The sequence below is a fragment of the Bactrocera dorsalis genome, chromosome 1 (assembly GCF_023373825.1).
Source record: "Bactrocera dorsalis isolate Fly_Bdor chromosome 1, ASM2337382v1, whole genome shotgun sequence".
Taxonomy (NCBI): Eukaryota; Metazoa; Arthropoda; class Insecta; order Diptera; family Tephritidae; genus Bactrocera; species Bactrocera dorsalis.
In genome coordinates, this window is record NC_064303.1 from 59,652,737 (window position 1) to 59,676,602 (window position 23,866).

At 38.7% G+C, this 23,866-nt stretch overlaps 2 protein-coding genes across 3 annotated transcripts in view; both read right to left on the minus strand.

Moving 5' to 3' along the window:
- The window catches only part of LOC125780259 (uncharacterized), a 464,637-nt gene that overhangs the window by 89,155 nt on the left and 351,616 nt on the right, over positions 1 to 23,866 (minus strand). The gene's annotated exons all lie outside the window — the stretch shown is intronic.
- On the minus strand, positions 1,208 to 19,847 carry LOC125775361 (uncharacterized). Its single transcript, XM_049445874.1, has 2 exons — positions 18,682 to 19,847; positions 1,208 to 6,521 (listed from the first exon to the last, which is right to left on the minus strand). The coding sequence occupies exons 1-2, from the start codon at positions 19,845 to 19,847 to the stop codon at positions 6,431 to 6,433; spliced, it is 1,257 nt and encodes a 418-aa protein (XP_049301831.1). The 3' UTR covers positions 1,208 to 6,430.

The window sequence follows — 23,866 nt, forward strand, 5'->3', positions numbered from 1 at the left end:
GCTCCTCAGTATCTGATAAATATTAAATGAGTTATTTTCAAAATAGGAGATTGCTATACGAGACGGACGAGGGCACTCAGAGCTACCCTATCTCCAGTGGAGTACCGCAAGGCTCGGTTTTAGGCCCGCTTCTGTGGAACCTGATGTACGACGGGGTGTTAAGAATACCGCAACCAAAAAAATGTGAAAACAATTGCTTACAGCCGACGATGTTTAATAGCCAAGGCAATAAGTTCAGTGATCCTGTATGCGGCTCCAATATGGATACAGGCGCTAGAAACAAAATCATGTGCTAGACCAATCAACACAGTGCATAGGCTTTCAGCAATAAGAGTGATAAGTGCTTTCCGAACCATTTCAAATGACGCTGCTGAGGTATTAGCCAGTATGGCACCGATTGACATCCAGGGTGACGAATTCGCGCGAATATATAACTTGGCAGAGACGTCTACCACAGCAAAAAGAGAAGAGAGAATAAAAAGCATTGCAATGTGGCAGCAGCGGTGGCAAACTTCATGCAAAGGACGGTGGACCTACCGACTGATTTCGGACATACACTCGTGGATAGGTAAGAAACATGGAGACCTGGATTTCCACCTTACCCAAATACTCAGTGGGCATGGTTGCTTCAGAAGCTATCTATTCAAATATCGTCATGACTTTAGTCAATACTGTCCGACGTGTACAGAGTGTATAGAAGACTCTGAACACGTGTTCTTTTATTGCCCACGGTTTTCAAGTATAAGGGAATTGTTGAAAACCACCCTGGGAGGTAGTATCACGGTGGAAAATTTGACTGCACATATGTGCGAGTCCTCTGTAAAGTGGAAAGCTGTCAGCAGAGCAGCAAATCTAATTATGACAAAGTTGAGACATTTAGAACAGATTAGGCGTCAGTCAGTCCGTGCATTAGAGGAAACTTAAAAGTCTTCTTCTCTCCCATGAAGTAATACTTTGTCCAGTGGTCCCGTGGGAGAGACATGAGGTGGGAGTAGGTTAGGTTTAGCGGATTAAAGTCCCGTATTCCGGCTTTCGATGCTTCCTCCTACTATTAAAAAAAAAAAAAAAAAAAAAAAAAAAACGAGTGCAAGTACACGTATTAGGGTGTGCCTAATTACACATCATTAGGACACAGATATATATATTAATTAAAGAAAAAAAATTTAAAATAAAATTAATTCTATCGCAGTAAATAAAACAAAAAAAAGTTAATAAAACTAACATTTTTAGCAAGATAATCAAATTCAATAATATAATATAATTCAAAACTCTATTTACGTAACAGAGTATTCGGTTTCAAGCAATACCCTATTGCCTTATTTAAATCAGTTCCACTGAGAGAAAAAAATTTGATTATTTACAGATAAAAAATTAAAATAAAACCAAAATGGTTAATAACGCAAAAAACAAAATACACTTGCGGAAGCTACACGCTCAAAACAGGCTATTAAATTTATTTCAGAAAGTGACAGTTTAACAAGATACTGCACTAGATTTGCCTCTTCACCGATTCACGAAAACTCGGAATCGTTATTGGAAATAAAAAGTCAAAATTTTTGGACTCGCCTCCAAGCGGCTCATGATGCCATAGTAGATTCTGACAATTCAGATCTACCTCAAAATTTTAAATCATCGGCTTACGATATTTATGAAAACTGCTGAGACCAATAAGAAGAAACAAAAGCTATGATCTCAGATCAATTATAGCTAATAAAAGCAATTGCACCTACTCCATATCCGAGAGTGAAGCTGCCACAAGAAGACCGTCAAAAGGCAAGTTCAGGCTTCCAACTCGAGGTGCCCGCATGTGGCACAGATTTACGCAGCAGATATCCAATCTCACCCCAAAGAAGCGCTTATACACAAAGAACCACGGGTTTAATTGCAAAAGCAAATCCCGAAAAGCAAAGTTCTAAAAATTGCCAAGAAACACCATGCTGCTCAAAGGCATTAAAAACGCAAACGCTACACAGCGAAAATCAAATTATGGTACTACTACCCACAGCCATCGTCTCCATCGAACACCGAGGAGAACTGTTCAAACTCAGAGCCTTAAAAGACCAAGGATCACAAGGATCCCTAGTCCTACCGCAATTAACAAATATGCTTTCAAGCTATCACATAGATAGCAAACATTGGCAGAAGGTCTCACACTTAAAACTAGCAGATCCCGACTGCAACAAACCATCTCAAATAGACAGCGACCTTATACCACAAATATTACTTAAAGGTGTTGAAAAATATAAACCACCCTTCTAGCGCACACTATATTCGTTTGGATTATAAGTGGACTAGTTTCAGAACCAGTTACCACCATACCAACTTAAATTGAGGATAATGCAAACCTTAATTCACAATTAAGGAATTTTCGATATATAGGGAAACTTCCTTCTATATTAAAAGCATATACAGGCCCCGCAGAATGGCTTTCGGCAATAATGAATACAAAAAGCCAATTCTGAGCAAAACCTAGAGCGGAGACGGGTTACTAAACGCTAAATTAGTGCATACGCACCAACAAACATAAAATATAACACAGTTGTATCAAAAAGTCGAAAAACCGACACTTTTCTTAAATTTTCAAAAATAAATAAAATCAAAAAGCAAGTTAAGGGATCACCATCCTTCCAATGCGATACATTGACGCACCTACTCTTACAAAAGCTAAGGTCGCTCTTATTACAACTATTCAAACGCTCCTCATATTGGTGGGTTATGGGAATCAGCTGTATAAAGCTTTAAATTAACTATGAACAATTGTGTACAGTATTAACAAGAATCGAAGCCGATTTCAATTCACGGCCATTCACTGTACGCTCGCAAGATTCCTCTCATATAACTGTCCTAACCCCAGGGTATGTTTTCAAAGGCGCACCCACTTAGGCCATACCTGAGCATATACAGAGTTGTGGTCCTTAGTAAGCCAATCAAAAAATCAAAAATTTGCAACAATCGCAAAAAACATAGAAAAGTCAAATAATAAATAAAACGCACAATAAACGGATAAAAGAAAAAACTCGCATATATAATAAGTCATCAGTAACATTAAATAAACAAGCAAATTAAAGGTGTTTATCTCAAACACCAAGACGCATATTAAAATTCATATGAAACGAAAAAAACTTTTCTACACAAAGATGCAAATATGGAGCAATTCTCCATCACTAAATATCTGACGATCGCCTTGTAACTTCATCAACAGTAAGCCGAATTACATATCTCAGATTACATATATAAAACTAAGCACTTGTTTTAATTTAATTAAGTTTGGCATTTATTGTAACAGGAATTTGTGTCAAAATAAATTATAACTTATTCAGCTGAAAGAATGCGTCTTATTTAGTAACAGCAATCGCGAATTTTAGTGACTCATAAAATACTTAAATACAGAGGTGTGTGCTTCCCAATTAGTTGGGCACCCAAATATTCAGAAGCTGATGCATGCTCCTTATCAGTTCTTCGCTGCCGTGTATGAATAGCAAGGCCGGCAATCTATCCATCCGTCACCGCCGCTTTGTTGTCCTTTAGACGGATAATTGCTATTCGAACTTCTTCATGGTCAAGCAATGGAAAGTCTGCTCCATTGTCATCGATTGGGGAATCGGGTTCGCCTTCTCCTGGCGTTGTACGTTCATTTCCATTCAGCAAGCTGGAGAAGTGGGCTGGGTCCCAAACCCAGCGCACAACCCTATGTAGGGGATATTTCGCCTTCTCACTTTAGCTCGCCTTCAAACGGATGTTCTTAGGCTACCCAGAAGATACTTGGCCAGAGACCGGAAGTCGTGAGCTGCTTGAGCCTCATGTTAAAGAATCTTTTCTGGCCACTCCTAAGTGAATGGCGATCAGAGAACTTTCCTCACTTGCGTGAACTTCTAGACCTGACTCCATCCTCTATTCATATTCTTAACACGTTGTGAAAATGGGCGAAATCGGACAATGATCACACCTTCTTTTAATATAACACCGTTTTAAATTCCGCTTGATTATTTTACTTTCCAGTGCACAAATCAAGAAGCAATTAACAGAACGGAATTAAACTTTAGTGTATGCCACCTTATGACCAAAAATTGTGCAAATCCAGCGAAATCCGCTCAAGCATCTACGTACGGAATAGTACCTAGGTTGACCTAAAGTTGACTCTTGTTCGAAAATATCGGTCAGTGACTGAAATATGTAATTGGAATTCAGGGATAGTACTTTTCTGACAATGGAAAGTCTGTATGCCAAAAACGGGTTGAATAAGGCCAATACTTCCGTTAGCCCCAATGTACCAAATTTAAAGAAAATCGAAATGAACTAGCCTGTTTACTCATAACATTGTATTTTTGTGCTTAAAATGGATACGTTTGAGCGAAAACTTGAATTACTCTCCATATAACTAGTATGATGATTTTCGACGATCCAGCTGACTTTACACTATATGATTAGTTTTATAGTAAGTGACATGTTAATATACTAAATATAATGGTTTTCGTTCCTCTAGCAAAATTTATGTGTATAGCTGTTATATATTGCATATGTATACATATATAAAAAGCTGCAATCACAACAGACAGTGGAACGATTTTCTACTCGGCTTGCACTCCTGCTCTCTGACAGCACTCGTCAACAACTCGGTATAAGGGAACTGTGGGACGGCATTTCAAACTCCTTACGTATAGCTGCAACTGAAACCATTGGTTTTTGGAAAGTGCAAAAGAACAGCTGGTACGACGAGGAGTGCCGTGTCGCAGCGGAGAGAAAACAGGCTGCCTACCTCGCAACGTTACGATCGACCACAACATGTGCGGGATGGGATAGATACCGAGAGTTGAAGAAGGAAGCGAGACGCATTTGCAGACAGAAGAAGAAAGAGGCCGAAATGCGTGAGTACGAAGAGCTTGATAAGCTGGCCGACAGGGGTAATGCTCGAAAATTCTACGAAAAAATGCGGCGGCTTACAGAAGGTTTCAAGGCCGGAGCATACTCCTGTAGAACCCCCAAAGGTGATCTAGCCACCGATGCCCAAAGCATACTTAGATTATGGAGGGAACACTTCTCCAGCCTGCTGAATGGCAGTGAACGTACAACGCCAGGAGAAGGCGAACCTGATACCCGATGACGATGGAGCAGACGTTCCATTGCCTGACCATGAAGAAGTTCGAATAGCAATTGCCCGCCTGAAAAACTACAAAGTGGCGGGGGCCGATGGATTGCCGGCCGAGCTATTCAAACACGGCGGCGAAGGGCTGATAAGGGGCATGCATCAGCTTCTTTGCAAAATATGGTCGGACGAAAGTATGCCCAACGATTGGAATTTAAGTGTGCTATGCCCAATCCATAAAAAAGGAGACCCCACAATCTGCGCCAACTACCGTGGTATAGCCTCCTCAACATCGCATATAAGGTTTTGTCGAACGTATTGTGTGAAAGATTAAAGCCTACCGTCAACAAACTGATTGGACCTTATCAGTGTGGCTTTAGACCTGGTAAATCAACAACCGACCAGATATTCACCATGCGCCAAATATTGGAAAACACCCGTGAGAGGAGAATCGACACACACCACCTCTTCGTCGATTTCAAAGCTGCTCTCGACAGCACGAAAAGGAGCTGCCTTTATGCCGCGAAGTCTGAATTTGGTATCCCCGCAAAACTAGTACTGCTGTGTAAGCTGACGTTGAGCAACACGAAAAGCTCCGTCAGAATAGGGAAGGACCTCTCAGAGCCGTTCGATACCAAACCATGTTTCAGACAAGGCGATTCCCTATCGTGCGACTTTCTCAACCTGCTTCAGGAGAAAATAGTTCGAGCTGCAGAACTCAACAGAGAAGGTACCATCTTCTATAAGAGTGTACAACTGCTGACGTATGCCGATGATATTGATATCATCGGCCTCAACAACCGCGCCGTTAGTTTTGCTTTCTCCAGACTGGACAAGGAAGCAAAAGAAATGGGTCTGGCAGTGAACGAGGGCAAGACGAAATATCTCCTGTCATCAAACAAATAGTCGTCGCACTTGCGACTTGGCACTCACGTCACTGTTGACAGTCATAACTTTGAAGTTGTAGATAATTTCGTCTATCTTGGAACCAGCGTACACAACACCAACAATGTCAGCCTAGAAATCCAACGCAGGATAAGTCTTACCAACAGGTGCAACTTCGGACTGAGTAGGCAATTGAAAAGTAAAGTCCTCTCCCGACGAACAAAAACCAAACTCTATAAGTTGCTCATAATTCCCGTCCTGCTATATGGTGCAGAGGCTTGGACGATGTCAACAACGGATGAGTCGACGTTGCGAGTTTTCGAGAGAAAAGTTCTGCGAAAAATTTATGGTCCTTTGCGCGTTGGCCACGGCGAATATCGCATTCGATGGAGCGATGAGCTGTACGAGATATACGACGACAATGACATAGTTCAGCGAATTAAAAGACAGCGGCTACGCTGGCTAGGTCATGTTGTCCGGATGGACGAAAACACTCCAGCTCTGAAAGTATTCGACGCAGTATCCGCCGGGGGAAGCAGAGGAAGAGGAAGACCTCCACTCCGTTGGAAAGACCAAGTGAAGAAGGACCTGGCCTCGCTTGGAATATCCAATTGGCGCCATGTTGCGAAAAGAAGAAACGACTGGCGCGCGGTTGTGAACTCAGCTATAATCGCGTAAGCGGTGTCTACGCCAATGAAGAAGAAGAAGATACATATATAAAATTGTTGGATTTCGATACCATGGTTGAAGTTTTACACCATAAAGTATTTCCCTGGCTTTGAATCGTTGCAAGAGTATAAAATGCTCGGTTGCACCCGTATGCCCTTCCTTACTTGATTTTTTTATAAAATTTAAAATTCTCAAATATAACTTTTATTTTCAATTAAGCTCTATCAGTGTTTTCTTTTCTATAAAATTTTAGCTTTTCTGATATAATTTTTGACTTTATTTATTTATTTGCTTTTAAGTTTCAATATTGAAATTTAATTTTTAAATTGATTTATGTTTCAAGAAATTACTCAAATTCAACTTACATTAGGTAGTTTGATGCTGTCGCAACTCTTAATAATTCGGATTTGCACCGTTTGCTTCCTACAAGGGATCCTGCAAATTACAAAAATGTAGATGATGTCTTCCCGGCTTACCTGACAAGACTTGCAATCTACCGATTGTCCAACGAAGTTAAATTCTTAAAATTTATTAACTCGACCCCGTGAGTTGAGTTCCAAAATCCAACTGACAATAATCTCTTAAAATACCCTAGAAATGCGATGGATAGGACAAGAACTGAGACGGGTAAGTTCTTGTAGTATTTACGACAGTGGCCATATAAAGAAGCGCAAATTTGGTGTGGGATTTGTGTTGGGATAGAGATTCCGTCGCCGAGTACTGTCATTCACCCCGGTGGTTCTTCAACATATCGCTGATTTGCGCCCATGCCTCGACGAAAGAGAAGGCGCTCCGAGGTCCTAACAACGACTCGGACCACTATCTTGTTGCAGACAAGATTCGCACCCGCTTCTGTGCAGAAAAGAACGCACGCCAACAAACAATAAGACAGTTCGACGTCGTCGTTCACAACAGACAGCCAAACGATTTTCTACTCGACTTCCACTTCTGCTCTCTAAGCGCACTCGTCATCAACTCGGAGCAGTGTTGAAGAGGGAAGCGAGACGCATTTACAGAAAAAGAAAGAGGCCAAATTGAGTGAGTATGAAGAGCTTGACAAGATGGTAGACAGGGAGAATTCTACGAAAAAATGCCGCTTACAGAAGGTTTCAAGAGGGGAGCACACTTTTGTAGAACCCCAAAAGGTGATCTAGTCACCGATACCCAGAGGATACTAAAATTATGGAGGGAACACTTCTCCAGCCTGCTGAATCGCAGTGAAAGTACAACGCCAGGAGAAAGTGATGCCGATTTCCAAATCGATGACGATGGAGCAGACGTTCCTCTACCCGACTATGAAGAAGTTCGAGTAGAAATTACCCGTCTGAAGAGCAACAAAGGTGCGGTGGCGGATGGATGAACTGCCAGCAGAGTTATTCAAACACGGCGGCGAAGAACTGAAAAGGAGCATGTGTCAGTTTCTTTGTAACATATGGTCGGTCAAAGCATGCCCAACGATTGGAATTTAAGGGTGCTCTGATTAATCCGCAAAAAGGGAGACCCCATAATCTGCGCCAACTACCATGAGCTAAGCCTTCTCAACATCACGTATGCCTCCTCAACATCGAGCGTATTGTGTGAAAATTTAAAGTTCACCGTCACCAAATTAACGTGGCTGATTTCAAAGCTGCTTTCGACAGCACGAGAAAGGGCTGCCTTTCTGCCGCGATGCGTGAATTTTGTATCCCCGCAAAACTAATACGGCTGTGTAAACTGACGTTGAAAGCTCCGTCATAATCGGGAAGGACTTCTCCGAGCCGTTCGATACCAAACGACGTTTCAGACAAGGCGCTGCCGCTGCTCTTCAATCTGCTGCTGCAGAAAATAATTCGAGCTGCAGAACTTAATCGAGCCGGTGCAATCTTTTATATGAGAGTACTGCTGCTGGCGTATGCCGATGATAGTAATATCATCGGCCACACCACACGCGCCGTTAGTTCTGCTTTCTGCACACTGGAGAAATAAGCAAAGTAAATGGGTCTGGTAGTAAACGAGGGCAAGACGAAATATCTGCTGCCATCAAACAAATAGTCATCGCCCCCACGATTTGGATCTCACGTCACTGTTGACAGTCATAACTTTGAAAGTGTTGATAGATTCGTATATTTGGGAACCGGCATAAACAACACCAATAATGTCAGCCTGGAAATCCAACTCTTGCCAACAGGTGCTACATCGGACTGAGTAGGCAATTGAAAAGTAAAGTCATCTCTCGACGAACAAAAGCCAAACTCTCTAAGTCGCTCTTAATTCCCGTCCTGCTATATGGTGCAGAGGCATGGACGATGACAACAGCTAATGAGTCAACGTTGCGTGTTTTCGAGAGAAAGGTTCTGCGAAGGATTTATGGTCCTTCGCGCATTGGCAACATCGAATATCGCAACCGATGGAACGATGAGCTGCGTGAGATATACGACGGCATAGTTCAGCGAATTAAAAGACAGTGGCTACGCTGGCTAGGTCATGATGTCCGAATGGACGAAAACACTTCAGCTCTGAAAGTATATAGCTCTGGCTATAAACACGTAAGCGGTGTCTACTCCAGTGAAGAAGAAGAAGGAAGTTGGCAGAGTTTAGTGAATATTGCATAGCCACCAGAAGTTACAATTTATGCGTTGTTAATATATCTGATACTTAAAGTGGATGTTTGTGTAATTTAAATGATCAGCAGATATGTATATCGGTCGATTCCGACATTTGGTGCGGAAGCTATTAGTTTTGATATTTAGCTGCATTGAATATTTGTCGTGTTAACTTATCAGTATGCATATGTGTCACTGTATAGCTGTCTTGGTTTATACAAACAATCCTTAAGTGAACAAAACCATAGTACAATCCTTAAGTGAACACTGTTCAGATAGTTCCTAAGATATATGACCTAAAGGATGGCTTTGGCGAGCCAATTTTTAACCGCTTGATTTCAAACCCGATATTATCGTCTGTAAAATTGTATGGCTTTGCAATACTTGTTTATCAATTTAGCGTACTTTTATTAGTTTTCATCAAAATTGCTAATGGGTTGTGGCCGTAGGGATCATCCATTTTCTGATGCCCTTCTTTGTTTTTGATCCTCGTACCTGTATCCGATTCCGACCATCCGCAAACAAGCAGCCAGACTCGCTCTTGGCCTTAGTCACATACATATGTATATACATATGTATTATAGTCTATATCTATGTGGGTGAAGTGAACAAAACTATTGAATATTCAACACTCATTGATCGACGAAAAAGCGAATGCATTATTTTGCATCTTATTAAACGACACTGTAGGCCATAATCATTCGTAATTTCTTTAATATAATTGTACTTAAATCTATCTACTTCACTCAGATGTGATATATATACGTACGTGATACATACATACAACGCGAGACCTTAAATTTAATATATTTATAATAATAATATCCAGCGATTACTCCCTCCCGCCAAACGACGCGAGGGGCGCAATCCGTAAACGGGCGGAATTAGCCGAGACATACAGTCAAGATAAGTTTAAGCGTTGCGATCTTAGGCTGCTCGGTTACAGAAACAAAAATTTAAACAGCCAATATTAAGAATTAGATTGAAGGATGGAACAATGTGTAGAAGTTCAGCAAAAGAGTAAAGTTCTCTGATTGCCATTCACTTGGGAGTGTCCAGAAACGATTACGGCCCTTGACCAAGTATCTTCTTGCTAGCCAAATAACATCCGTTTGAAGGCGAGCTAAAGTAAGAAGGCGAAACATCTCCTCCACTGTGTTGTGGGCTGGGTTTGGGACCCGCCATGCAAAAAACGCCCCCAATGAAAAATTACAAACAGCCTCGGATAAGAGACCCCTCTTTTGACGACGACCATGGCAAACGAATTAAGGATAACGATTTGAGGGCATATACCTAGAATGTCCGATCGCTTAATTGGGAATGTGCCACTGCCCAGCCGGTTGATGTCCTCGTGAAATTAAACGCTGACATTACCGCAGTCCATTAAGTGCGATGATCAGTACAAGGACTAAGGCATTATGGCATTTACTACAGTGGTGGGAGAGAGACTCAGTCGCCGAATACTGTCATTCCCTCACTAGCCACAATCCACGTCAAAGCGAAGTTCTTCAATATATCACTGATTTGCGCTCACTCCGCGACGAAAGAGAAGGAGGATGTGACCAGATATGCCTTTAATGAACGCTTGGAGCGCACTTATGAGATTATTATTAAAAGCTGCCCCGCCACTATGTTAAAATTGTGCTACGCGATTTTAACTCCAGGGTGGGCAAATAAGGTATCTTTGGCACTGCGGTCGATAAATTTAGCCTCCCCAAATGGGCTGAACCTGATCGACATCGGCGGGGCCCCAAATATGGTTACACGTAGTATTAGATTTGTTGCGTCAAGCGACAAGATATGTATGTTTAGAACCTAAAAACTAAAATAGAGAAAACATGAATTACAAAAATTGCAGTAAATTGAATTATATTAGTATTGTATACTTACCCTAATAATACTTTTATAATATTAAAATATTACTCACCTTAACTTATTTTATTACAATATTTATCGGAAGGTAAAATTTATTGTACTTAGCCCTTTTTAATACATATGTATATTACCACTAGTTTAAGCCGTTAGTTTTAAGATTTAAGGCCTAACTATAATATGCATACGCTACAGTATGTTACTGTCAAAAGATTAACGAAAAGCCTGTCAAATGCATAAGGAACGGAGAGTAGACTTTTGAATGACTATAATATACTTACATGCAGAAGAGAAAACGCTTAATAAACAATTTGTGTTTTGATTTTATATTTCATTTGGGTTTTGCAAAAATGAATAAAATATTAAAATATCAAAAACAATTAAAATGCTTACTTCTTGTTTTGACGAAATTAGCATATTAATAAAAATTATTGAAATTAAATAAAAGAGTTCGGTCATGATGAGGGGAGGAAATAAAAAGAAATAGGAACGAAATGAGGACGATTGACCACACAGACTTTTTAATATACACCCGATTGCATCTTGTTTGTAGTATCTGTTGACAAAACACGAAAACAGCTGATTCCGTATGGAAAATGCGACCAGTTTCGCATTTTCCTTAACCTTTAACTGGTGACAAGCGGTCTCACAGGCCGAGCGGAGTCAATGAAACATCATTTCACCCCCTTCCCTGCGCTTCCTTTGTTTCAAAGTCCCAGTAGCTTCGAGTTTAGTTGTGTCCACGCCGTACAGTGGGACAGTTGCGTCGTATTGTCTCATATCGATAAGTTACATCGACATAAACTTCGGCATGGGCCTCTCAGACCTTACGTCACCAGTTGTGTAACTTTTTAATATAATTTTTCTTTATTGTTTTTTCGTATTTTCACGGTTATTACTAGCAATGAGTGATTCCAAACCTCCTAAAAAGAAGCGTAAGGAGTTAGGAGTTAAAAATGTAGTGTCGAACAGTGTGATTGAAGTTTATTTGGCTCAGGAAGATTTAAGTGGATCAGAAGCTGAAAATGTTCCCAAAATCTTCACCCTAGACCAAAGTGATCACGACTCGCAGCGAACAAAGTGCTTCTGAAGATGAAAAACTAATTCAAGGGAATCAGCAGTCAGAAAGTGACAGTAATGATGAACCGTTATCAAGATTTGTTAGATGTTTCTTTGGTAAGAATCGTTTTAAGTGGGCAAAAATTTCGCCAAACAGAGTTGCACGAACAAGCCAGCATAACATTATAGCTTGTGTGCCGGAATCGAGGTTGAATGTACACGACGAAAGAGACCCCTTTTCACTGTGGAAGAAAATAATGAGTCCGGATATCTTAAAAGAAATATTGAAGTGGACAAATGAGAAAATTCGTGAAACTCCGAGGATATACCAAAATCATGGAAAACCTGTACCAGATGTCCTCCTAAGTTAAATCGCAAGTCTAATTACCAATGCCATTCATGTAGAAAACATGTATGCTTGCAGTGCGCTAAACAATTATGCCCTGACTGCCAATAAGAATTACCAAAGATTGACCATTGCCAGTTTTTAAAATTATATTTGTGATTACATATTTTATTTTATTTTTGTTAATAAATATACCTTAACTATAATGATAAATAATATTTTTGTTATAATATGGTGATTTAATTTTTTTTTTGAGCGTGATTATTGATCTTATCTCTGGATTTTTGATTTTAGTTCCTACATAGATTGTATTAGAAAGATAATAATTAAAAATCACATTTAGAGTCTATTGAGTAGTTTTATTTTATTCTTTTATGTATTCATTTAATGATTTGAAAGACTGCAGTAAGCTATCGTATATAGTTTCGATGCTATAGACAATGTAAAGCAGCGGCCTCTTAGGCCGCTCGTCACCAGTTAAGTTACACAAAAACCATGTCACCAGTCAAAGGTTAAGCAAATGACGTTTTAAAAAACTTAACGAAACTTGATGTAAAGTACATTATACTCGTAGTTGCAACATACAATTTGTGTGTATTCGGGCAGTTGCTTACCCTGGCTTAAGCTAACTTATGCACATTATAGTTAGGCCTTTAGGCTTAGCAATTAGATTAAGTGAAATAACGAATTCTCTCTTATGTGAACCGTTGAACCGAGTGCCCGCTTTTTTCGTTACCGAAATAATTTATATGTCTTTTCGCGACAGGTAATTGGAGTGTTATTTAAAATTGCGCATCCCTAACTATTTTTCGTGTCTCAAAAACGCTTTAGACTTTTCATGGCGCCCGAGCAGGGACAAGTGCGTAAAAAAAAATTTAAAATTGAAACACTCTTAAAAAATTTAAAACAATTAATAGTGGAATTAATAGAGGAATAATAATTCTTTCGAACAAATTACCTGTATTTAATGCCTTTCGGCTCTCGGCTTTCGGCTAAGTGAAATCAGTGAAAAAATACATAAAATAAATATAACTCTTGTGTTATATAGTTAAACAAATAAAATAAAAAAGCTGAAAAACCAAAGCGTTTGCAACAGTTTCGCTTGAAAGTACCGTGACAAAAAATAATAATTATTAAAATTAAAAGTGCCGTTTTAACGCTATTGTAAAAAACAAAAACAAAGAAAAAAGAAAACGCTGAAATCTTTAGTGCTGCTAAATGCATCATATGCCAAAGGAAAGTGAGCGTCGGCAAAATGCAAAGAGCAAATATTAAATTTTGTTTTAAACATTTCAAATGATGAAAAAGTTTATGGTGATCAGTGCCTATCCCGTAGTAATGGGCAGGAGTGGTTTAAGCGATTCAAAGAAGGTAGTGAGGACCTCTGTGACGATCAGAAGTCGGGACAAAAAAAGTCGTCTTCAGAAGTCAAAAATAAAGACAATGCTGATTTGTTTTTACGATTCCGAGGGTATTGCACACCGAGAGTTCGTCCCACCTATCCAAACGGTTAATGCTGTGTTTCACCTTGGTGTTGTGAAGCGTCTTTTATACTGTGATTAATCACTCACCCTACTCACCTGATCTGGCACCCTGTGATTTTTACCTATTTGGAACACATCATTTGCCCATGAAAGGACACTGGTTTCAGGACATTTCAGCTATCCAAAAGGCGACGACCGATATTGTCGAGAGCATTCTGAAAAATGACCTTAAACACATATTTGTAATGTTAATTGACTGGGCTAAACGCTGTATCGAAGCACAAGGAAAGTACTTTTAATAAAAAAATATAACTTTTGAAAAATGTTAATTTTCTGTTGTTTTTTAACAGTCTTGTTTCTTTTGTGACAGACCTTGTATTATAATAAAATATACAATTGATATATTTGAACCCCACGTATGTTTATATCTAAATGTATAAATTTAAAGTGAATCAACGGATTTTGTGATTTTGCTGTAGCCCTTTATTTTAAATTAAAGGTGAAAATTCTTGATTTCAAAATTAAATTACTATATTTTTTTCGACATGTTTCTAAATTATCGGTGTCGGTTTTTTCGCAATTTTTGTCGATTTTCGTTCGGATATTTTCCGGTTAAATTACTTTTTTGTGCTATTGCTCGTTTTGCGCATTTTTCGATTTGGCTTTCGTTATTTGGGAATCGACATTTTTCGTTTTCACCGGTTGATTCTCAATATTAAATTATTCTGTGCCTAATAATTTTTTCGTGTATTTTAATTCAAAAATGAGCAAGCCAAAGCAAACTCTCGCAAATCTGTCTCCAAGTAAGGAGTTGACGGACTTAAAGTAGTTAAGACGTCAAACAACGGTTATGAAAAGTAGACTATGTTTTTAGATCCAATCGAATTGGAATGTCATCTCGACATATTAAATTCAGATAGTGAAAAATTAATGAAATGCCAATCAAAGATTGGAGAAATTGATGAAGACGACATGGCCCGAGTGGAGTCAGAGGACATAATCGTTGAAACGAAGCCCATAATCAAGTCAATTTTAGCGAAAAATAAAAAAATTGCCGAAATTCAAGGGAGAATATTCAGAGTTTAAAAATTTTATGACTTTGTTCGAGAGCTTGGTTTATAACGATCCAAATATCCCAGATATAGAAAAATTTAACCATTTGGTGAATTGTCTATCTGGAGAGGCTTTGGGAGCAGTTAAAGCATTTCAGATGTCGGGAGAAAATTACCCGAAAGCGTTGGCAAGTCTCAAAAAAGTTTATGATAATAAATGTTTGATATTTTTCAATACAATATCTAAACTTTTTGAGCTGCCAACCATCCCAAAGCCTTCCGCGCCTTCATTGCGTTCAATGATTGACGAAGTGTCCGCGGTATATGGCTCGTTGCTATCGATTACAAACGCTATAATTATACACATAGCAGTGATGACAAAAGTAGACTTTGCCACCCGATCCAAATGGGAAGAAACGCTGGACCAAATAGGAGATACCAGCAGCTATCAGGCCATACCAGTAGGCAGTACGAGACATGGGAAGCAACAATAAATGGATAGGACCAAATCGGCGCTAGTTGCTGCAAACACAAGGCAGCCCTGCGTTCAAGGTACTTCCGGTGCAGCAGAGGTTCGAGTTCGTGAAATCGGTGCCCTTATGCATAAATTGTTTGCGTAAGGGACACACTGTCTCTAAGTGCAGAGCGGATCGATGTCATGTGTGCAATCGAGCGTATCACACACTGTTGCATCAGTATCCAGTCTCCTTACCCGCTCCACCTCATCCACCACATATGTCATGCATACTGCGAATATGCCGGATCGGGTCATGTTGACAACAGCAGTGATTTTAGTGAGGACTAGCTGTAGAGATTTCCTGCCTGCGAGAGCGTTGCTGGACTCAGGCCCCCTAGTCAACTTAATGACGGATGACTTGGCACAAAAGTTGCGGATTCGACATCAGTACAAAACACTAAGCGTAATAGGAATTGGAAATTCCAATACAAAAGTGGGGTCAAAACTAAGCGCGTTTGTCAAGTCTCGGTTAAATAATTATGAATTTTCGGCGGAATTCTGGATAATGCGATGCATTTCGGCACATCATCCAGACCATAACATCAATATTAATGGCTGGAAAATTTCGCACAATATTGATTTATCCATCGTGGGATTTGTATCTGTGAGATATCATTCAGATTACACGCGAACTGGGACCACTTTTCTAAACGAAGTGGTTTCACTTGTTCATCCCAGTCAGTTCCGTCTAGCCACAATTCTTGTATTAGAATTTTTGCTTGTATCATAATTGGCGAAAGCCATCCTGCGGGGTCGAAAAGTTTTGCCACCGAGGATAATATTTGCCTCTTTGTTATAGCTGATAGTGCGGATATTGACTCATTAGTGTATGAAAACTGGTCAGATATCGCATTCCATTGTATCCCCAAAGTTTTTGTTGTGTTTCCTTTTCGAATTTAAGGAAATTAGTGTCTAAAAGATTTTCTTTAGGTATGTCTTTTAAAATATTAGGGTGGTTCGCCGTTATCTTTTTCAACGGAAACCCTGCTGTATTGAGCGCTTGTGTCACTTGTGCTAGTGACTCGTATGCCTGTGGAAGATTGTGGCTTCCGGACAGAATGTCATCTACATACGTTTGTGTTTTCAACACTTGTGTTGCCAGAGGAAATTCTGACTTTGTGTCTTCTGCCAGCTCGTGGAGTGTACGAATGGCGAGGTATGGGGCACAGTTTACGCCAAAGGTAACTGTTTTTAATTTAAAGTCGCGTAGTGGACTATTGGGAGATTTTCGGAAAATAATTCGCTGAAAATCTTGATCATCATCATGTACGACTATTAGTCGATACATTTTCTCAACATCCCCATTGAAAACGTATTTGTATATACGCCAATTTAGTATGAAGAGCATTAAATCTGGCTGAAGCGTGGGTCCCGTAAATAAAATGTCATTTAGGGAATTCCCCGAACTTGATGATTTTGATGCATTAAAGACAACTCTTACCTTTGTGGTTTTTTTGTCTGGCTTTATTACTGCATGATGTGGCAGGTAAAAAGAATTGTATTTACTTTTTATAATTTTTTCGCCAGGGCTGACTTCCTCCATGTGGTTTAAATGGAGGTATTCTTCTAAAACCCTATCGTATTCTAGTTTTAGCTCGCCTTTTTTAAGTAGGTTTTTTTCCATACTTAAAAACTGTTGGATAGCAGAGGTACGAGAATGGCCTAAGGCGAGTGTGTGGGGAAATTCTGGCTTTAGTGGTAGTCGTACGACGTACCGGCCATTATCTAATCGAGTAGTTGTGGATTTGTAAAAATCCTCACAATATCCATCTTCTGGGGTTGTGATTGATATAGGGGGAAGTTCTTCTAACTCCCAAAACTTCCTGAGTTGTGTATTGAGGTATTCGTTTGAGATTTCCTCAACTTGAGTTGTCATTGTTGTGACTGGTTCCGCAACTAGTCCGCTTGGGACCCATCCGAAAATGGTATTTTGCGCCAGAAGTGTTTTTGTAATTTTCTCAACACCTTCGAGAATAATTTTAGGTATGAGATCGCTACCTAATGGAATATCTATTTGAGCGGGAGTGTTGCAGTTGGGGTCTGCTAACTTAAGGTGTGAAACCTTTTGCCAATGCTTGCTATTTATATGATAGCTTGGAAGCATGTTTGTTAGTTGCGGTAAGACAATAGCTTCTGCTTGAATGCGCTTATCAGCTTGGGGGGAAATAAGGGTAATGGGGCAGATTTTGTTTGAGTTTTGTACTACTCTTCCGCCCATTCCCGTAATTTCAAAATTAGCTAGTTTTGTGCCCTTGACGCTATAAAGGATCGTTGAGAACCTTGGTCTATTAAGGCCCTAAGTTTAAACAGTTCTCCTCGGTGCTCGATGGAGACCACTGCTGTGGGTAATAATACACTGCTTTGGTTTTCGCTGTGTAGCGTCTGAGTTTTTAAAGCCTTTGAGCAGCATGGTGCTTCTTGGCAATTTTCTAAATTTTGTAAGTCGGGAGTTGCAGTTGCAACTAATCCCGCAGCTCTTTTAAGATTAGCGTTATTTTGAGCGAAGCTGGAAAAATTTGTAATGTGAAGCATTGAGTTATGTCGTTTATAGCAATAAACGCAGTTAAATTTGCTTTCGCAATCTTTGAGCGCATGCGCATGAGACAAACAATTGGTACACAGTTTTTTTGTTCTTACGAAATTGTTTCTTTAGTTAATGTTTAGTTTTTTTAAATTCTCGCAAGATTTCAGCCTGTGCCCTCCTTTACACAGTTCGCATGACGTATGTTTATTTTGTTCGGGGGTGAACGCTTGTGTTTTGAAAAAACTACGATTTAAGTTGTTGTTGTTACTCGCTTGGGGCCTACTGAAGCTTCGATTTAGGTCATGTTGAACGTTTTTAGTTCTGACCATTTTTTTATCTACCCTTTCTGCAATTTCGTATTGGGTTGCGAGTTTTCGAGAGAAAAATTCTGCGAAAGATTTATGGTCCTTTGCGCGTTGGCCACGGCGAATATCGCATTCGATGGAACGATGAGCTGTACGAGATATACGACGACATTGACATAGTTCAGCGAATTAAAAGACAGCGGCTACGCTGGCTAGGTCATGTTGTCCGGATGGATGAAAGCACTCCAGCTCTGAAAGTATTCGACGCAGTACTCGCCGGGGGAAGCAGAGGAAGAGGAAGACCTCCACTCCGTTGGAAGGACCAAGTGGAGAAGGACCTGGCTTCGCTTGGAATATCCAATTGGCGCCACGTAGCGAAAAGAAGAAACGACTGGCGCGCGGTTGTTAACTCGGCTATAATCGCGTAAGCGGTGTCTACGCCAATTAAGAAGAGAAGTTAAGAAATCGTTCATTTGTTGCCACGTTGGGCACTTTCTTCGTGATGAGAGTGATTGCTCCCACAGAAGTAACGATTTTTCTGGTAATGCGGATGTGCATATATTTACCAGAATGGGGTCCCAATTGTCTGTGGGAATATTCTGTGTCGCTAGAACCGACAAGCAATTAGAAACAGTGGATTGAAGTTTTATAAATTCTTCACTTGTTTCTTTTTGAATTTTTGGTAAATTCATCAATATTGTGACTTGTTTGTCTACTAATATCCTTTCGTTCTCGTAACGAGCTTTTAGGGCTTCCCAAGCATAATTGAAATTTTCGTCATTAAGAGCGAACTGTTTGACTAATACCCCTGCTTGACCTTTTGTTTTGTATCGGAGGTGATACAATTTTTGTGCATTAGATAATTTTGGGTGGTTTATGTAAACGGCTGTGAACATGTCCCGGAAGGACGGCCATTGTTCATAGCCACCATGAAAAATTTCAGTGTCACAGGCGGGCACCTTGAGGTGGATGCCTGAACTCGCCTCTTGGATTTGCACTTGTGGCAGCTCTACTCTCGGTTGTGGAGTAGGTGCAATTGCTTTAAATAATCTCAATTTGTCGGAGATCATAGCTCTCGTTTCCTCGTACTGGTCTAAGCAGTGTTCATATTTGGAGTATGCTGAAGATTTGAAATTTTCAGGTAGATCTGATTCGTCAGATTCTACAATTGCGGCATACGCAGCTTGGAGACGTGTCCAGAAATTGCTTACATTTTCTTTTTTGATTTCTAATACCGATTCAGAGTTATCTTGAATCGGTGAAGAAGAAAAACGAGTGCAGTATCGAATTAGACTGTCACTCTCAGCAATAAACTTAGTATAGGAAATATCTTTCATCTTTTTTTGCTTTGTAGCACCTTGCTTCGAGCGTGTAGAATCAGCAGGTGTACATGGGCTTTTTTCTTCTGAAGTCATTTTTTGTACTTTTAAATACTGTGTTGACTTAGATTCCTTAGAATCTCCGTCCATTTAGATAATATGATAAAATTGAAATATATATATGAGAAAAGAAAAATTCTCTCAGTGTACTTATGATAATAATAAGTACGCGTGAAATCTTTAAGATAAAAAGTTTTTTTTTTTTTGTTGTATACGCAATGTATCAAATAACTAACGCGTATTTCGTTTTACTTATTCCCGGTGCTTATGTATTAAGCTACTAGTTTGTTATTGTTTTTGTCTTTTATTTTATTTAATGTTTCGTACTCGTTAGAAAATACTTGAGTATATGTAAAAAGGAGAAAAAGGTTGATGACCTTTGTATATAAGTTTGCACAATATGTGCGTGTTTATGTGCATACGTAAGATGCAAAAAATTTATTTTTTTGTTTTGTTTTGTTTGCAATCCTGCTTGCTTGTGCTTTAACAAGAAGAAGGGGTATTGCTGGACAGGTGCCGATTTGGTCTTTGAATATAAGTAAGTGTGTGTGAATACTTGAAAATGGCAATACGTATTTAATTGCTTTTTCTTTCTACCAACGCTTAAAAATTTTTTGTTTTGTTTGTCCGTGATTAATTTTTTTTTTTTTTTTAAATAACAAATTTTAAAATTTTTATAATAAAAAAAAATAGAAAATCGTGAAGTGAAGAAATTTTGGTTGATTGGAGTTTTGCTGATTATACATACATGTGGGTGTATGTCGCATTAATTTCGTTTCTAACTTTGTTTCGGACATATGGAAGGTATGTACATATGAAAGTGGTAACTATTGGCATATACATATGTATGTTTGGTTTTGTTATTTTTACTTTCTCTTTTTAAATTTCGCAATTGCCTAGCTTACTTTTTGCGCAATCCTGCTTATACTGGTTTGAGTATAAGGGGTATTGCCGGAAAATTTTGTCAAGTGAATACTTGAAATTTTGTTTTTTGTTTTTTTTTTTTTGATTTTTAATGTTGTGTGTTTGGATACACAAATGTAAGCTTAAGTAGGCCTTTTAACAGATATGTATATGCCGGTATATATAACTATATATATATATATATATACATATATGTCATACTATATACCGTTCATACATATATTGAATGTACATATATAATGTACCAAACTGTTTTCGGTTTCCCGGAAATCAACCGTAAGTTCGGACAGTTTGGTAGCAACCGTTCTATTAAAATTTACAGGATCGTATACAGTTTTAGAGAGATCAACTGTAAATATTAACATACATATATGCAAATAAGTATAAAATATTTAAAATAATAGATGGAGTTGATACACTCACTTTGTGCCGCTTCAAGGGACTTTGAGGGGTTTATATGGTTTGGAATGTGGGTGAGCTTATTTTTTTTTTTTTTGCCAATGCGTCCAAACTGCTTCCTTGTCCGTTTCCTTTCCTGTTTGGTGTTCCTTGTTCCGTTGTTGTTGATTTCCCTTTGTTGGTTGGCCTTTTAGGTTTTTATTATTTTTACTATTATTATTATTTTTTTGTTTCACATTTATAAAAGTTTAATTTTCACAAAGACTATATTTTTTAATCTTCGCGCCCGTGTGGATTTTTTGTTTTTTTAGTTGAATAATATTTCGCGCCCGACTTTTGCCATTATTATTATTATTATTATTTTTTTTTTGCTTTTTGGTTTTAAGCACTGTCTTGTATGTATGTATATGTATATTTATTTGTTTTTTTTTATTATAATTTTTTTTTTGTTTTGGGAATCGCACCACGGAACGGTTTCGTGTCCGTTTTTCAAACCGTTTTTTTCCTATATATGTATGTATGTATATGTCACCTCACGGCACTTTTTTTTTTTGTTTTTGAAAAAATGTTTTTTTGTATGTGTATTAGGGTGTCCCTTAAATTTCGAAGTGTTTAATTTTTTATGCATACCTTCTTAAAAGTTTTGTTTTAGCATAATACTATTTAAAAAAAAATATCAGCTCGTTTTATCAACGATAACCCGTGCCGACTTGCGATTGAAACTTGTTCATACAAGACCCGCGCAACTGAGCCCTGCAACCTGTAGCTACGGGTTGTAATTGCCATTTCGTATTTATGTTTCAGGTCATTAGAGTGCAATTGTTTAATGCTTAAAGATGTCGGTTGAATTACGAAATGATAAACAAAATATTTTCCTTATCGGTTTGCCTAGCCATCAAATTAGTGGTGCAAAATTACCATCAAATCGACAAGTTCTCGCTGTATTGTTTTATAATATTCGAGAAGTAAAATTGACTGTCAGTGAAAGTGCAAATTTAGTGATTAGGGAGTGTATCATATATTGGGAAAAGGCAAGAATTCCCGCAAAAGCATTTCCCAACTGCGTAAAGAAACTTATAGACCTATATCATTCATGGAGAGAACTGCAAAAAAATGTCAAAAAAACTCAAGTTACGTTTAAAAATCGTGAAAATGATTTTATGAATAATCTTGATAACTTATTTGATATCGCACATGCTAATGCTTTTGATATGATAAAAATAGAGGAAGACAAACTATTTCTGATGAAACAACGGGAGCCAGGTCGACCAGGATGTCTTGGTGGTGTGGACAGAAAGTTAGCGGATAAAGAAGAAAGAGCTAAACAAAGACAGATAGGAGAAGAGGAAAGAAATGTCAGACATAGGGAGTTATTGGCAGTCCCATCAACTTCAACAGCCATTAATGTAATAAACTCAGATGATTCAGGGGAAGAAGAGATTTTGGATACACAAAACGCAGTACCAGAAGAAGCTCCATGCACTAAAAGAAGAGGTCGAAAAAATATTGTAACACCTAAACTTGTTGCGACATTGGATCGATGTCAACTCAGCATAAGAGACTCTGTTTACATTCTTCATGCAGTCGTAGAGGCACTTGGTCTAAGTAGCGATGATTTCACCATCAACAAGTCCTCAATTCAGCGAATTCGTACTCAGACTAGAAAATCCAGAGCAGAAGCAATAAAAGCTGACTTTCAGAACAATATACCTGATGTAGTAACAGTTCATTGGGATGGGAAACTTTTACCTGGGTTGGACGTGCGAAGTTCAAAAGAAGAACGTTTACCAATTATTGCTTCATTTGACAATAGAGAACAGCTTCTCGCAGTACCAAAACTAGACAGTTCTTCTGGTAAGGATCAAGCCAATGCCGTTTCAATCGCCCTCTCCGATTGGAATCTTAATGAAAAAGTACAGATAATGTGCTGCGATACAACTGCTTCTAATACCGGCCGTTTCAGTGGAGCTTGTGTTCTTCTAGAGCAGATTTTAGAGAGAGAGAGTTGCTGCTATTTGCTTGTCGCCATCATATTTATGAGCTGGTCCTAAAATCTGTCTTTGAAATCAAACTGAAACAAGTATCTAATAGTCCTGACATTCCCTTCTTCAAAAAGTTTAGAGACAATTGGAAAAACATCGATTCTAATAATATTGAACTCTGCCTTGATTTCATACAGAATTATACTGCTGAGACTGATATTACATCCTTGTTGATGTATTATAAGGCAGAACTAGACAAATCTTTTGTAAGAGATGACTATCGGGAATTGGTTGAGCTATGTGTAGTATTTTTGGGAGGAGATAAAGAACGTAAAATAAAAATCAGACCTCCTGGAGCTATGCACCAGGCAAGATGGATGTCAAGAGCAATATATTCATTGAAAATATGTTTACTGCAGTCTCAATTTCGTATGAACGCTAATGATAAAAAGGCTCTGCAAGATGTTTGCTTGTTTATTGTAACATTGTATGTTAAACCATGGCTTCAATGCTCGGTGGCGACTAAAGCACCAAACCAAGATTTGTGCTTTTTGAAAGCATTGAAAGCATATGAAAAAGTTGATGCAGCTATATCTAAAGCTTCCATAAGCAAGTTTAGTCAGCATTTATGGTACCTTTGTGAAGAAACTGTTAGTTTATCACTTTTTGATAATACAGTTGATAATGAGACTAAAAGGAAAATTATTGCCAACTTAAACAGAGAGGAAAGTCCGAATATTGGAAAACGCTACATTCCATCGACGCTAGAATTGTCTAATACGTTGTTTGGTAAGTCTAATTTTT